The sequence below is a fragment of the Salmo salar genome, chromosome ssa20 (genome assembly GCF_905237065.1).
Source record: "Salmo salar chromosome ssa20, Ssal_v3.1, whole genome shotgun sequence".
Taxonomy (NCBI): domain Eukaryota; kingdom Metazoa; phylum Chordata; class Actinopteri; order Salmoniformes; family Salmonidae; genus Salmo; species Salmo salar.
The window spans coordinates 89,499,165-89,514,599 of record NC_059461.1 but is presented as its reverse complement, the minus strand read 5'-3'; the positions used below and the strand labels follow the sequence as shown (position 1 = coordinate 89,514,599).

Sequence of the window (15,435 nt, the reverse complement as noted above, 5' to 3'; positions counted from 1 at the left end):
CTAGTCTATACACCCTTATGTTATACTGGTCTATACACCCTTATGTTATACTAGTCTATACACCCTTATGTTATACTAGTCTATACACCCTTATGTTATACTAGTCTATACACCCTTATGTTATACTAGTCTATACACCCTTATGTTATACTAGTCTATACACCCTTATGTTATACTAGTCTATACACCCTTATGTTATACTAGTCTATTCACCCTTATGTTATACTAGTCTATACACCCTTATGTTATACTAGTCTATACACCCTTATGTTATACTAGTCTATACACCCTTATGTTATACTAGTGGTTTACACCCTTATGTTATACTCGTCTATACACCCTTATGTTATACTAGTCTATACACCCTTATGTTATACTAGTCTATACACCCTTATGTTAAACTGGTCTATACACCCTTATGTTATACTAGTGGTTTACACCCTTATGTTATACTCGTCTATACACCCTTATGTTATACTAGTCTATACACCCTTATGTTATACTAGTCTATACACCCTTATGTTATACTGGTCTATACACCCTAATGTTATACTAGTCTATACACCCTTATGTTATACTAGTCTATACACCCTTATGTTATACTGGTCTATACACCCTTATGTTATACTAGTCTATACACCCTTATGTTATACTAGTCTATACACCCTTATGTTATACTAGTCTATACACCCTTATGTTATACTAGTCTATACACCCTTATGTTATACTAGTCTATACACCCTTATGTTATACTAGTCTATACACCCTTATGTTATACTAGTCTATACACCCTTATGTTATACTAGTCTATACACCCTTATGTTATACTAGTCTATACACCCTTATGTTATACTAGTCTATACACCCTTATGTTATACTAGTCAATACACCCTTATGTTATACTAGTCTATACACCCTTATGTTATACTAGTCTATACACCCTTATGTTATACTAGTCTATTCACCCTTATGTTATACTAGTCTATACACCCTTATGTTATACTAGTCTATACACCCTTATGTTAAACTAGTCTATACACCCTTATGTTATACTAGTGGTTTACACCCTTATGTTATACTCGTCTATACACCCTTATGTTATACTAGTCTATACACCCTTATGTTATACTAGTCTATACACCCTTATGTTATACTAGTCTATACACCCTTATGTTATACTGGTCTATACACCCTTATGTTATACTAGTCTATACACCCTTATGTTATACTAGTCTATACACCCTTATGTTATACTAGTCTATACACCCTTATGTTATACTAGTCTATACACCCTTATGTTATACTAGTCTATACACCCTTATGTTATACTAGTCTATACACCCTTATGTTAAACTGGTCTATACACCCTTATGTTATACTAGTGGTTTACACCCTTATGTTATACTAGTCTATACACCCTTATGTTATACTAGTCTATACACCCTTATGTTATACTAGTCTATACACCCTTATGTTATACTAGTCTATACACCCTTATGTTATACTAGTCTATACACCCTTATGTTATACTAGTCTATACACCCTTATGTTATACTAGTCTATACACCCTTATGTTAAACTAGTCTATACACCCTTATGTTATACTAGTCTATACACCCTTATGTTATACTAGTCTATACACCCTTATGTTATACTAGTCTATACACCCTTATGTTATACTAGTCTATACACCCTTATGTTATACTAGTCTATACACCCTTATGTTATACTAGTCTATACACCCTTATGTTATACTAGTCTATACACCCTTATGTTAAACCAGTGGTTTACAGCCTTATGTTAAACTAGTAGTTTACACCCTTATGTTAAACTAGTAGTTTACACCCTTATGTCAAACTAGTCTATACACCCTTATGTTATACTAGTCTATACACCCTTATGTTATACTGGTCTATACACCCTTATGTTATACTGGTCTATACACCCTTATGTTATACTAGTCTATACACACTAATGTTATACTAGTCTATACACCCTTATGTTAAACTAGTCTATACACCCTTATGTTATACTGGTCTATACACCCTTATGTTATACTAGTCTATACACCCTTATGTTATACTAGTCTATACACCCTTATGTTATACTAGTAGTTTACACCCTTATGTTAAACTAGTGGTTTACACCCTTATGTTATACTAGTAGTTTACACCCTTATGTTAAACTAGTTGTTTACACCCTCATGTTAAACTAGTAGTTTACACCCTTATGTTAAACTAGTAGTTTACACCCTTATGTTAAACTAGTAGTTTACACCCTTATGTTATACTAGTCTATACACCCTTATGTTATACTAGTCTATACACCCTTATGTTATACTAGTCTATACACCCTTATGTTAAACCAGTGGTTTACAGCCTTATGTTAAACTAGTAGTTTACACCCTTATGTTATACTAGTGGTTTACACCCTTATGTTATACTCGTCTATACACCCTTATGTTATACTAGTCTATACACCCTTATGTTATACTAGTCTATACACCCTTATGTTAAACTGGTCTATACACCCTTATGTTATACTAGTGGTTTACACCCTTATGTTATACTCGTCTATACACCCTTATGTTATACTAGTCTATACACCCTTATGTTATACTAGTCTATACACCCTTATGTTATACTAGTCTATACACCCTAATGTTATACTAGTCTATACACCCTTATGTTATACTAGTCTATACACCCTTATGTTATACTAGTCTATACACCCTTATGTTATACTAGTCTATACACCCTTATGTTAAACCAGTGGTTTACACCCTTATGTTAAACCAGTGGTTTACACCCTTATGTTAAACCAGTGGTTTACACCCTTATGTTAAACTAGTCTATACACCCTTATGTTATACTAGTCTATACACCCTTATGTTATACTAGTCTATATACCCTTATGTTATACTGGTCTATACACCCTTATGTTATACTGGTCTATACACCCTTATGTTATACTAGTCTATACACCCTAATGTTATACTAGTCTATACACCCTTATGTTATACTAGTCTATACACCCTTATGTTAAACTAGTCTATACACCCTTATGTTATACTGGTCTATACACCCTTATGTTATACTAGTCTATACACCCTTATGTTATACTAGTCTATACACCCTTATGTTATACTAGTCTATACACCCTTATGTTATACTAGTCGTTTACACCCTTATGTTAAACTAGTGGTTTACACCCTTATGTTATACTAGTAGTTTACACCCTTATGTTAAACTAGTGGTTTACACCCTTATGTTAAACTAGTGGTTTACACCCTTATGTTAAACTAGTCTATACACCCTTATGTTATACTAGTAGTTTACACCCTTATGTTATACTAGTCTATACACCCTTATGTTAAACTAGTGGTTTACACCCTTATGTTATACTAGTCGTTACACCCTTATGTTAAACTAGTAGTTTACACCCTTATGTTAAACTAGTAGTTTACACCCTTATGTTATACTAGTCTATACACCCTTATGTTATACTAGTCTATACACCCTTATGTTATACTAGTCTATACACCCTTATGTTAAACCAGTGGTTTACAGCCTTATGTTAAACTAGTAGTTTACACCCTTATGTTAAACTAGTAGTTTACACCCTTATGTTAAACTAGTAGTTTACACCCTTGCGTTACACTGACAGTGAGGCAGAATAAACAACCTCTGCATCATCAAAACAGTTGCTTACTGAGGTGTTAAAGTTCAGTTAGTCATTGTTATCTAAATGCAGGCTGAAAAGTACCAGTGGCCTGGCTTTGGCCCCAAGTGAGAGCAGGGGAGAGGGGGGACAGACAGGTAGATGGGTAGACAGACTTCCAGTGTGTGAAGAAAGCCCTGAGGTGAGGGGTACACTTCTCCTCCTCCCGTCTCTCTACCCCCCCCTCCCCCCTGTTCTTCTGGTTAGGAGTTAAAGCGGGACTGGGTCTGGAGAGATGAGCCTCTCCCACTGCCTTTCTCCCTGGCCAACCCTTAGGAGGTACAGAAACACAGACATGTTGATTCTGCTGTCACAGACAAAGGGTGAATAATACCAAGCTGAGACCAGTGTCAGTACAGAGATTTGGCAAAAAGGCCATGCCTGAGATGGGGAGCAAATAAAGTTCACCCATACATCATCTGACTTTAAGAAGAGAACGGATGGATGGGTTACTGTCATGAGGTGTTTTTATAAACTACACTTTCTAAACACAATCATATTGTCAAAGTAGGTCATTTCAGAGAGCCAGATAGTGAGCAACCAGAGGTTCTGGCAGTAGCACTGCATCTAGTAAAAGCTGTGGAAACTACATTTCCTAAACACAACAATAAGCAAAGTATATCTAGCAATATCGCTCATCCAGCAGTTCCTGCAGTTAGAATGGCGCCGAAGGAGATGGCTGCCGTTTCACGATCCCGTAACCAATTGTGCTATGTTTTTTCACGTTATTTGTAACTTATTTTGTACATAATGTTTCTGCCACAGTGTCTTATGCCCGAAAAGAGCTTCTAGATATCAGGACAGAGATTACTCACCCCGTACTGGAGGAATACTTTTCTTTAACGAGTCGGACGGGAAGGATTTACTCCAGACGTCCGACAAGGCCCTCATCCCTGTCACTCGCTGGAGAAAGAGACGGAGGTATCGAAGACGACGGTCTGGGCGCCTTGTAAGGATCCGAGGCGGAGAGGGTAATCTACCTTCACTATCATTCCTATTAGCCAACATACAATCAATCAATAATAAAATAGACAAACTAAGATCACGTATATCCTACCAACGGGACATTAACTGTAACATCTTATGTTTCACCGAGTCGTGGATGAGCGACGACATGAAAAACATACAGCTGGTGGGTTTTACGCTTTTTTCGGCAGGATAGAACAATGGCCTCTGGTAAGATAAGTCTTTGTATATTTGTAAACAACAGCTGGCGCACAAAATCTAAGGAAGTCTCAAGGTTTTGCTCGCCTGAGGTAGAGCATCTCATGATAAGCTGTAGACCACACTATTTACCAAGAAAGTTTATCTGTATTTTTCGTAGCTGTCTATATACCACCACAAACCGATGCTGGCACTAAGACCGCACTCAATGAGCTGTATATGGCCATAAGCAAACAGGAAAACGCTCATCCAGAGGCGGCGTACCTAGTGGCCGGGGACTTTAATGCAGGGAAACTTAAATCTGTTTTACCTCATTTCTACCAGCATGTTAAATGTACAACCAGAGGGGAAAAAAATACTTTTGACCACCTTTACTCCACACACAGAGACGCGTACAAAGCTCTCCCTTGCCCTCCATTTGGCAAATCTGACCATAATTCTATCCTCCTGATTCACGCTTACAAGCAAAAACTAAAGCAGGAAGCACCAGTGACTCGATCAATAAAAAAGTGGTCAGATGAAGCAGATGCTAACCTACAGGACTGTTTTGCTAGCACAGACTGGAATATGTTCCGGGATTCTTCCGATGGCATTGAGGAGTTCACCACATCAGTCACTGGCTTCATCAATAAGTGCATCGATGACGTCGTCCCCACAGTGACCGTACGTACATACCCCAACCAGAAGCCATGGATTACAGGCAACATCCGCACTGAGCTAAAGGGTAGAGCTGCCGCTTTCAAGGAGCGGGAATCTAACCCGGAAGCTTATAAAAACAAATCCTGCTATGCCCTCCGACGAACCATCAAACAGGCAAAGCGTCAATACAGAGCTAAGACTGAATTGTACTACACCGGTTCTGACGCTCGTCGAATGTGGCATGGCTTGCAAACTATTACAGACTACAAAGGGAAGCACAGCAGCAAGCTGCCCAGTGACACGAGCCTACCAGACAAGCCAAATTACTTCTATGCTCGCTTCGAGAGCAAGTAACACTGAAGTATGCATGAGAGCATCAGCTGTTCCAGACGACTGTGTGATCATGCTCTCCACAACCGATGTGAGTAAGACCTTTAAACAGGTCAACATTCACAAGGCCGCAGAGCCAGACGGATCACCAGGACGTGTACTCAGAGCATGCGTTGACCAACTGGCAAGTGTCTTCACTGACATTTTTCAACCTCTCCCTGACTGAGTCTGTAATACCAACATGTTTCAAGCAGACCACCATAGTCCCTGTGCCCAAGAACACTAAGGTAACCTGCCTAAAGGACTACCGACCCGTAGCACTCACGTCTGTAGCCATGAAGTATTTTGAAAGGCTGGTCATGGCTCACATCAACACCATCATCCCAGAAACCCAAGACCCACTCCAACTTGCATTCCGCCCCAACAGATCCACAGATGATGCAATCTCTATTGCACTCCACACTGCCCTCTCCCACCTGGACAATAGGAACACCTACAGTGAGTGAAAAAAGTATTTGATCCCCTGCTGATTGTGTACGTTTGCCCACTTACAAAGAAATGATCAGTCTATAATTTTAATGGTAGGTTTATTTGAACAGTGAGAGACAGAATAACAACAAAAAAATCCAGAAAAACGCATGTCAAAAATGTTATAAAATGATTAGCATTTTAATGAGGGAAATAAGAGTCCTGGACTCCCTGCTCACCCACAACTGCGTGGCCACGCATGACACCAACACAGTCGTGAAGAAGGTACGACAACGCCTCTTCCCACTCAGGAGGCTGAAAAGGTTTGGCATGGGCCCTCAGATCCTCAACGTTCTACAGCTACACCATTGAGAGTATCTTGACCGGCTGAATCACTTGTATGGCAACTGCTTGGCATCCAACCACAAGGCATTCGAGAGTAATGCTTACAGCCAGTACATCACCGGGGCCGAGCTCCCTGCCATTCAGGACCTCTATACCAGGCGGTGTCAGAGGAAGGCCTGGGCGCTGAGGACGTTGATTAAGGAAGCCCCCCCCGCTCTGATTCAGAGGGGTTGGGTGAAATGCGGAGGACACATTTCTGGTTGAAGGCATTCAGTTGTGCAACTGACTAGGTATCTCCCTTTCCTTCCCCCGATCCTGCTAAATAGTTAAGCAAATAGCTAATAACTATCTGTATTGACCCTATTGCGGGAACGCTCTTGACTCATCACATATGCTGCTGCTACTGTTTATTATCTATCCTGTTGCCTAGTCACTTTACCTCAACCTATATGTCAGTGGCGGTCAGTGCCATTTAAGATGAGGGAGGATGATTATTATAATTATTTTGCATGGCCTTATTTCTATTACAACATATTGGATGACTGTCATTCATATTCACCCAGTTCAATGTAACAGCGATAGGTTTAGGCTACTACATGATACTAAAATGTTCCCTATACCCACCGTGAAGTTGCTACAACATAGCCTATGAATGAAAGTTTACAACGTAGGAGCACAGGTCGAGAGAAATTTGAGTAATCAAGGTGACAGACGGTGACACATTCAATACCGCCTTGCACACTCTGGCCTGCATCTAGCTGATCTAGGGTGCAATCATTAGACCAAGAGCTGCAAATTACATTTTCTATTGGACAAATTCAGGTATGCTTATCCCCTTGTCATTCAGTTCGCTTCCGTTTAAGAAACGTTTTTTAACAGAATCTGCTGAATGAATACACCCCTGATCACACTCTAACACAGTTCACTATAGCAGCCACATACAAACAGCATGATCACTTTAATCGTTGTATAATTACTTCTCGTATCTATGTGCTCTCCTCTCACCTTTTCCTTTCGCTTGTAGACTTCAGTGCACAACACATCAGCCGACTGTGGCTAAGCGGAAAAACCTTTCCAAGCTAAACCTTCATATCATAACCGCTAACCGCTACACACAGTCTACATCGTTGTCACCATATTAACATCATAGTCAACATAGCTACTAGAACTAATGCGTTAGTAAACCCGCTACAATCATGCAGTTGTGTGCAGTCAGCAGCAAGCAGTTTAGCAGTTACACTGGCCGGCCCCGTGGCAATAAATTAATAAAACCAAAAGCTTACCCGAACTTGGAAGAGTTCCATTGTTGGCTAGCCATAGCCAGCTAGCTAAAATAGCATCCCTCTCTATTTGAGCCAGGTGTTTTAGTAGGCTAAATTAGCTAGCTGCATTCTCTAGCTCAGTGAAAGTGAAAAAAATACTAAGAACAAACTATAGCTCTCTCTCTGTCTTCTCCTTAATTTTTGTAAATAATTGAATTTGTTCAAAACTGTTCAACTATTGTCTTTCTCTGAGTCAACTACTCACCACATTTGATGCACTGCAGTGCTAGCTAGCTGTAGCTTATGTTTTCAGTACTAGATTCATTCTCTGATCCTTTGGTTGGGTGGACAACATGTCAGTTCATGCTGCAAGAGCTCTGATAGGTTGGAGGACGTCCTGCGGAAGTTTCCATAATTACAATTACTGTGTAAGTCTATTGAAGGGGGTGAGGACCATGAGCCTCCTAGGTTTTGTATTGAAGTCAATGTACCCAGAGGAGGACAGAAACTAGCTGTCCTCAGGCTACACCATGGTGCTATTAAGGCTACTGTAGACCTTCAATACAAAACAGTGTTTTAATAAATCATTTTGTGACATGTGAATATATTTAGTATAGTTTTATCTAAAAATATAAAAAAAATTGTTTCATTATTTTTGTGAAATTCACTTAGGATGGTCCTCCCTTTCCTCTGAGTGGCCTCCACTGCTGTATGTACATACATATTTACCTCTTACCCTTTCACATCCACTCAGTACTGCTACCCAGTGTATATAGCCAAGCTATTGTTACTGTGTAGGCCTGTATATATCCCTCGTGGAATTATTTTTCTCTCTGCATTGTTGAGAAGGGCCGTAAAATAAAGCGATCTGATCCAAATGTTAGTCTACCTACACCTGTTGTTTATGAAGTACGTGACAAATACATGTAGATGTACACATGCAGTAGGTGGCGCACCGGTACATTCTCCGGGCAGTACCCCCAGTAGATACAGCTCTGACGTCAATGCGTTCCTGAGCATGCCTACAAGGCTTGAAAATAAACAAAGACCGAAAGCGGGCGATTGATCATTAAGCTGCCATAAACTTTAACTTAAAATACTTTTGAAGCCATTTTTAGGTACTAAAGAAAAACAACAACCGCCCAGCATCTGAAGAAAGACGTCTCTACAGCCATGGAAAAAGCATTGTTGATGCGAGTGAGTGTTTTTTCCGATCAGGGAGGCAGAAAATACATGGAGGATGTTACCGAGGTAGTAATGGAGCCCGAGCCGGGGGAAGACGAGCTGAACTCGGACGAACAAGATGAAACCAAAGGGAATAACTCGACGGCCGACATTGTGCCGGAAAAGCCTGAAAACGAGCAGGAAGATCGGAATGCACTGAACAATCCTCTATCTGCCTCTGCATCCACTACAGTTACATGGACACAAAATGTACAAAATGGGAACCAACATTTTGCAGCTGCTGCACTGGCAGGATCGAAAGTGGAGAGTACTCCGGCGGCGACCAAGAGCGATAACCGGCCCCAGCGATCAGTGGCTTTCTTCGCGGTGTTTGATGGCCACGGAGGCCGAGAGGCAGCGCAATTCGCAAGGGACTATTTGTGGGAATTCATCAAGAAACAGCGGGGCTTTTGGTCCAAGGATGACGAGGAAGTGTGTGCAGCTATTCGGAAAGGTTTCGTTGCCTGCCACCATGCCATGTGGAAAAAACTACGTAAGTTAAATAATCATCCAGCTTTGTACATTGGGATTTGTGTTTTCGCATTTAGCTACCAAGCCTCTAAAACGTGCAAACTGTTAAGAATGAAATGGCCACCACAGGCTGAATGTGTGGTTTGGGTTCTCAGGCTTGGCTAGCGAAATAAACATACCACGGCTTACCATCTGTCTGTAGAGCAAAGAAAGAGACATACCACGATTCTTCTCTAAACCCCCAACCTCAAACGGGCGAGGGGGGCTCCGGGAATGGGAAGTTGAGCTCTTTTTACTGACTCGGATCTTTTCGACTCGACTCAGTAATGCCCAGAGCCCTACCGGCGAACTGAAAACTCATGATTCTACAAGCCTCTCTTTCACATCTATTTAACCAGGCAAGTCAGTTAAGAACAAATTCTTATGTATAATGACGGCCTAGGAACAGTGGGGTTAACTGTCTTGTTCAGGGGCAGAATGACAGATCTTTACCTTGTCAGCTCAGGGATTCGATCCAGCAACCTTTCGGTTACAAGTCCAATGTTCTAACCACTAGGCTACCCTGCCTCTAACCACTAGGCTACCCTGCCTCTAACCACTAGGCTACCCTGCCTCTAACCACTAGGCTACCCTGCCTCTAACCACTAGGCTACCCTGCCTCTAACCACTAGGCTGCCCTGCCTCTAACCACTAGACTGCCCTGCCTCTAACCACTAGGCTGCCCTGCCTCTAACCACTAGGCTGCCCTGCCTCTAACCACTAGGCTACTCTGCCTCTAACCACTAGGCTACCTGTCTCTAACCACTAGGCTACCCTGCCTCTAACCACTAGGCTACCCTGTCTCTAACCACTAGGCTACCCTGTCTCTAACCACTAGGCTACCCTGTCTCTAACCACTAGGCTACCCTGTCTCTAACCACTAGGCTGCCCTGCCTCTAACCACTAGGCTGCCCTGCCTCTAACCACTAGGCTGCCCTGCCTCTAACCACTAGGCTGCCCTTCCTCTAACCACTAGGCTGCCCTTCCTCTAACCACTAGGCTGCCCTTCCTCTAACCACTAGGCTGCCCTTCCTCTAACCACTAGGCTGCCCTGCCTCTAACCACTAGGCTGCCCTGCCTCTAACCACTAGGCTGCCCTGCCTCTAACCACTAGGCTGCCCTGCCTCTAACCACTAGGCTGCCCTGCCTCTAACCACTAGGCTGCCCTGCCTCTAACCACTAGGCTGCCTTGCCTCTAACCACTAGACTACCTGCCACCCCACATGTCCTTCACCATAGGGGTTTGAAGCTGTCATTTGTGATAGACTTGTAAGCGTGTGGTTTAAACAATGAACATGTGTTGATTTACTAGGCCTACAAATAAGATTATTTCTTGATACATTTGAAACGAGCTCTAGTTGTTTCCGCAACCGAACTAGATTGTGAACGACTCTTGAATGTATATCTTGCCTTAGATGAGCACTGAGCTGCAGTGAGGCTGATGAGCACACACCCACTCCACTGAATAGCAGGCTAGTGATTGATTGCTTTGCTATGCTTGCAGATAGCCACTGATTCCTTCCAAACCACTCATTGTTGAATTTGCGATTACCAACTTGTTGTGTAATGTTTATGGCCGATGAGCACCGATACGTTTTATCTATAATTTCTCTTCATATGACAAGGATTAAAAAGCGCAGTAAATTGTTCGACTTGATTAATGATGATGATTGCTAGCTAATATTTTGAAAGTAGGATGTTGACATGATCAGTCCAATCAAAGCTACAGTAGATATAATGTGATTTGATGTCATTTTACCTGTGGCCAATGATCTTGAGCCTTCTTGGATGGGTACACTTCTAATGTAACTCTATGGCAGAACCCAAGGGGCTTGAATTATCGAGCTCTACCCTTAGATTTGGCAGTTAGGTAGTGTCCCCATGAGTGACAGAACACTGTGCCAATCACGGCGCAACTAGAGAACATTACCAACCCCTACGCTCTGTATTTTCCCGCTGGCTGCCCCTCCACCACAGAAAGCACTGATCTAGGCTGAAACACCTGCATTTTTGGAGCTGCCTTACTCTAGAAAACAAGAAAGACACCATGTTTGTATGGAGGCTTTATTAACTCCATTTAGTTTTTAAACTGGAATGTGACATGTATTAATGCCAAAATAACACTGCAAAACAGCTCTGCTCCACCTGCCCTGAATGACGGGTCGCCACTGACGCTCATGTGGGCATATGACAGCCGACAGCTGGTAGTTGGAGCAGGTGTATGGAGCCGCTGAGTCGGAGTAGTGTGTGTGTGTGTGTGTTTAATCCTACTATAAAATAACCCATCTCAATCCTCTTTTAATGAAGCGAACTACTAAGCTATTTGGAATTCTTTTAAGAAGGTCATACCAAGGATCGTTTTGCTATTTTATTTTGAATTTTAAGACCCCTTGAAGTATCTAAAAAAAAAATGTTTTGATGAACATTTTTATTTGTCCTTACTGCTATTAGCCCATAGAAACACATTGAATAACAGATAGTCCTTACTGCTATTAGCCCATAGAAACACATTGAATAACAGATAGTCCGTACTGCTATTAGCCCATAGAAACACATTGAATAACAGATTACTGCTATTAGCCAATAGAAACACATTGAATAACAAACAGATAGTCCTTACTGCTATTAGCCCATAGAAACACATTGAATAACAGATTACTGCTATTAGCCCATAGAAACACATTGAATAACAGATTACTGCTATTAGCCCATAGAAACACATTGAATAACAGATAGTCCTTACTGCTATTAGCCCATAGAAACACATTGAATAACAGATAGTCCTTACTGCTATTAGCCCATAGAAACACATTGAATAACAGATTACTGCTATTAGCCCATAGAAACACATTGAATAACAGATTACTGCTATTAGCCCATAGAAACACATTGAATAACAGATTCACTACATGGAAGAACGGATAGTCCCACCAAACAATATTTAAGGAAGTTTGTTCTGAAGTGTCTATGATATCTGAGAGGGATCAGGAAACATTTTAATGAATTTAATTAAAAAACTAAACAGTCTCCATATATACTTCAATACCTTTTTTCAACTGGTACCGGTCTCACCTTTACACTGAGGGGTCATATTACCTTTGTTTTATTATGCTAGTTAGATTTCCCCTGGGGCCTGGACATCGACATTAGTTAAGAGCTAGAAAAGGATATTTATGTTGTGATTCTCACTAAATATGTTGTTGTCTTCTCACACTATTAAAACCCCCACAATCAATAAACAGTTTATAAAGCGCTCTTAGTCTATACATTACATATTGCTAACAAATAATCTTGAACTAAACACTGCACGTTTCCCCCCCCTCCCCGTATACCTACACATCATCATCTTCTGTCTTTTGTGGCACCAATGTGAGTGTTTATGGCTAGTGATGTTTCGTTTTATACAGGAGCTCTGAGGCATGCTTCGAAATCGTGAAGCAGATAATGCTGTGTTCAAAACAACTGGGAACTCAGAGAAAATACGAGGTCAAATCACGACTTCAGCGATCTTCAGGTCAGAAAGTTGGAGCTCTAAAAACAGGCCCGAGTTCCTGAGTTGGAATTCTGAGTTGGATGACCGTTTAAATCGAATTTTTCACAGTTGGAGCTTTTTTTTTATTTTTTAATATTTTTTTTATTTCAGTTCCTGTTTGTTTTGAACACATTGAAGTTGGAAAGATTTATTTGATCACGTGCTTTTTCAAGCCGTGTGTTGTAACATATGAGATCCCACTGATTTCGTCGTAGTTCCGGTGCTTTCTTCGATTCCAAGCTGATTTCAAACACCGACCTGTACTGGACACCGTACTTACAAATATAGTTCCGATTTTTGTACTAAAAGTTTCACTTGACCGGTAGCTTAGCGTAGGGAACTTTGCACAAACATTTAGGGACGTGAGAGTATGTGGTTCATATATAATTTCTTTTATTTAGTATAGTATAAAGCTTCTGTCTTAAGCATCCTTAAATAATAACATAGATTCCCGGTTTTGAAAAATAGTCACCTTGAACGCAAAAAAAGGGGAAGCATAATGTAAGATGTGAGCCTGGTATTCCAACTGATTATAGGCTCCTGAAGACAACGACCTACTGCAGAGTGTTGATGAAACCAGTGGAGGAGGAATGTCTGTCTGAGAATCACACGCTGCTATTTTATTACTGACCAGCAGATGGCACTGATGTGCATTGCAAACAGATAATGAAGTAATGAAACTCAGAAAAATGAATTTTGACAGTTATTTTTTTCTAAACTTCTCTTTTAACTAATTGTTCACGAACGGCACATCACTACCGTAAATGGGATTTTCCCATAGTGCCTTTCTCTGTTTGCTTTCGATACACACGACAATGGTTCAGCTGCGTGTTTTGGAAAGAGTTGACGACGGTTGTTTGACCTCGATGACATAACAAATCATGTTTATTGCTGGACGAGGCAGGCCAGGCAGCATGTGAGATCTGATGTTGTTGGTTGTGAAGGAGAGTCTGCATGGAGCGGCATATCTACTGAGGTATAAGGGTTGTTCCCCCTTTCTCTTATCATTTGATGAACAAGTCTCTTGGCTTATCAGCTGTGAGGGTAGTTGTATTTAGGGCGGTCATCAGCGATTCGCTCTGGTTCTTTCCACTGCCCTGTTAAGTCACCAGTACACAGTGGATCCAAACTGCAATCTAGTCCTGGGAAAACTGAAGGATGTGCATTTTTCTTTGAGCCCAGTATTAACACATCTGATTCAACTAAATCAAGCCCTTGATTAGTGCCGAGTGCTGGAACAAACACATGCAGCAACTATTTGTTATGCCGATAGATGTGTCACTATTGATACCCCATACCAGGACTGCTCTATCCTGTTCCTGGAGAGCTACACTTCTGTAGGTTTTCACTTCAACCCCAGTTATAACTAACCTGATTCAGCTGATCAACCAGGTAATTCTTAGAATCAGGGGTTGGAGCGACTAGAGACAGTGGCTCTCCAGGAACAGGGTTGGAGTGAAAACCTACAGGAGGGTATCTCTCCAGGAACAGGGTTGGAGTTAAAACCTACAGGAGGGTATCTCTCCAGGAACAGGGTTGGAGTAAAAACCTACAGGAGGGTATCTCTCCAGGAACACGGTTGGAGTATAAACCTACAGGAGGGTATCTCTCCAGGAACAGGGTTGGAGTATAAAACCTACAGGAGGGTATCTCTCCAGGAACAGGGTTGAACAGCCATAATTCACTACTACTTGCACCTCCCCAGACTTGTCACAGGTGTTGATAAAAGGTCTGTCTGTGTTTAGATTGAGATTGATGCTTCTCCAGATTAGAAACACACTGTCTCTCATCCTTACGCTGTCGTGTGTTCCTCTGATCTCACTGGCCTGGTCTTCTGTCTGTGAAGATGGCAGACAAAGTTGAACAGTCAATCATGTTTTTTTCATGAAATTTGATATTTGAAGGAAACCAGATCAAAGTATGAAAAAAATGACTTGTTGCTTCCACATTGATGAAGTTTGATCATAAAGTTACTGGTCCCCTCCCCCATGTCAAACACTAGGATTCATTATTAAGGGGACAAGGTGACATCACCTGAACTTTAATTTTAAATACACCAATGGTAACCAGATATTCTTTTACCTAATTTAAATAAGTTCTGCCTTGTAACCAACATCGGAGAAGGGTTTGCAGAGGGGCGGGGTTTATATAGCTAGACGGCTACTTTACTGGTGCCAACATTTGACTGTAGGGTGTCGGCAAATATAATTAAAAGTTTACCCTATTGATCTATGGCAAAGA

The 15,435-nt window shown here is 41.2% G+C and overlaps 1 protein-coding gene across 2 annotated transcripts in view; it reads left to right on the top strand.

Annotated features, from left to right (window-relative positions):
* The window catches only part of LOC106581525 (protein phosphatase 1D), a 33,694-nt gene that overhangs the window by 1,839 nt on the left and 16,420 nt on the right, over positions 1-15,435 (top strand). The window contains exon 1 of one of the 2 annotated variants that reach the window (XM_045704098.1): positions 8,899-9,645. The exons of the other annotated variant lie outside the window; for it this stretch is intronic. Within the exon in view, the coding sequence (XP_045560054.1) occupies positions 9,102-9,645 (544 nt within the window). The 5' untranslated portion in view covers positions 8,899-9,101. Of the gene's footprint in view, positions 1-8,898; positions 9,646-15,435 lie in introns of those variants that run through there. 2 annotated transcript variants of the gene reach the window in all.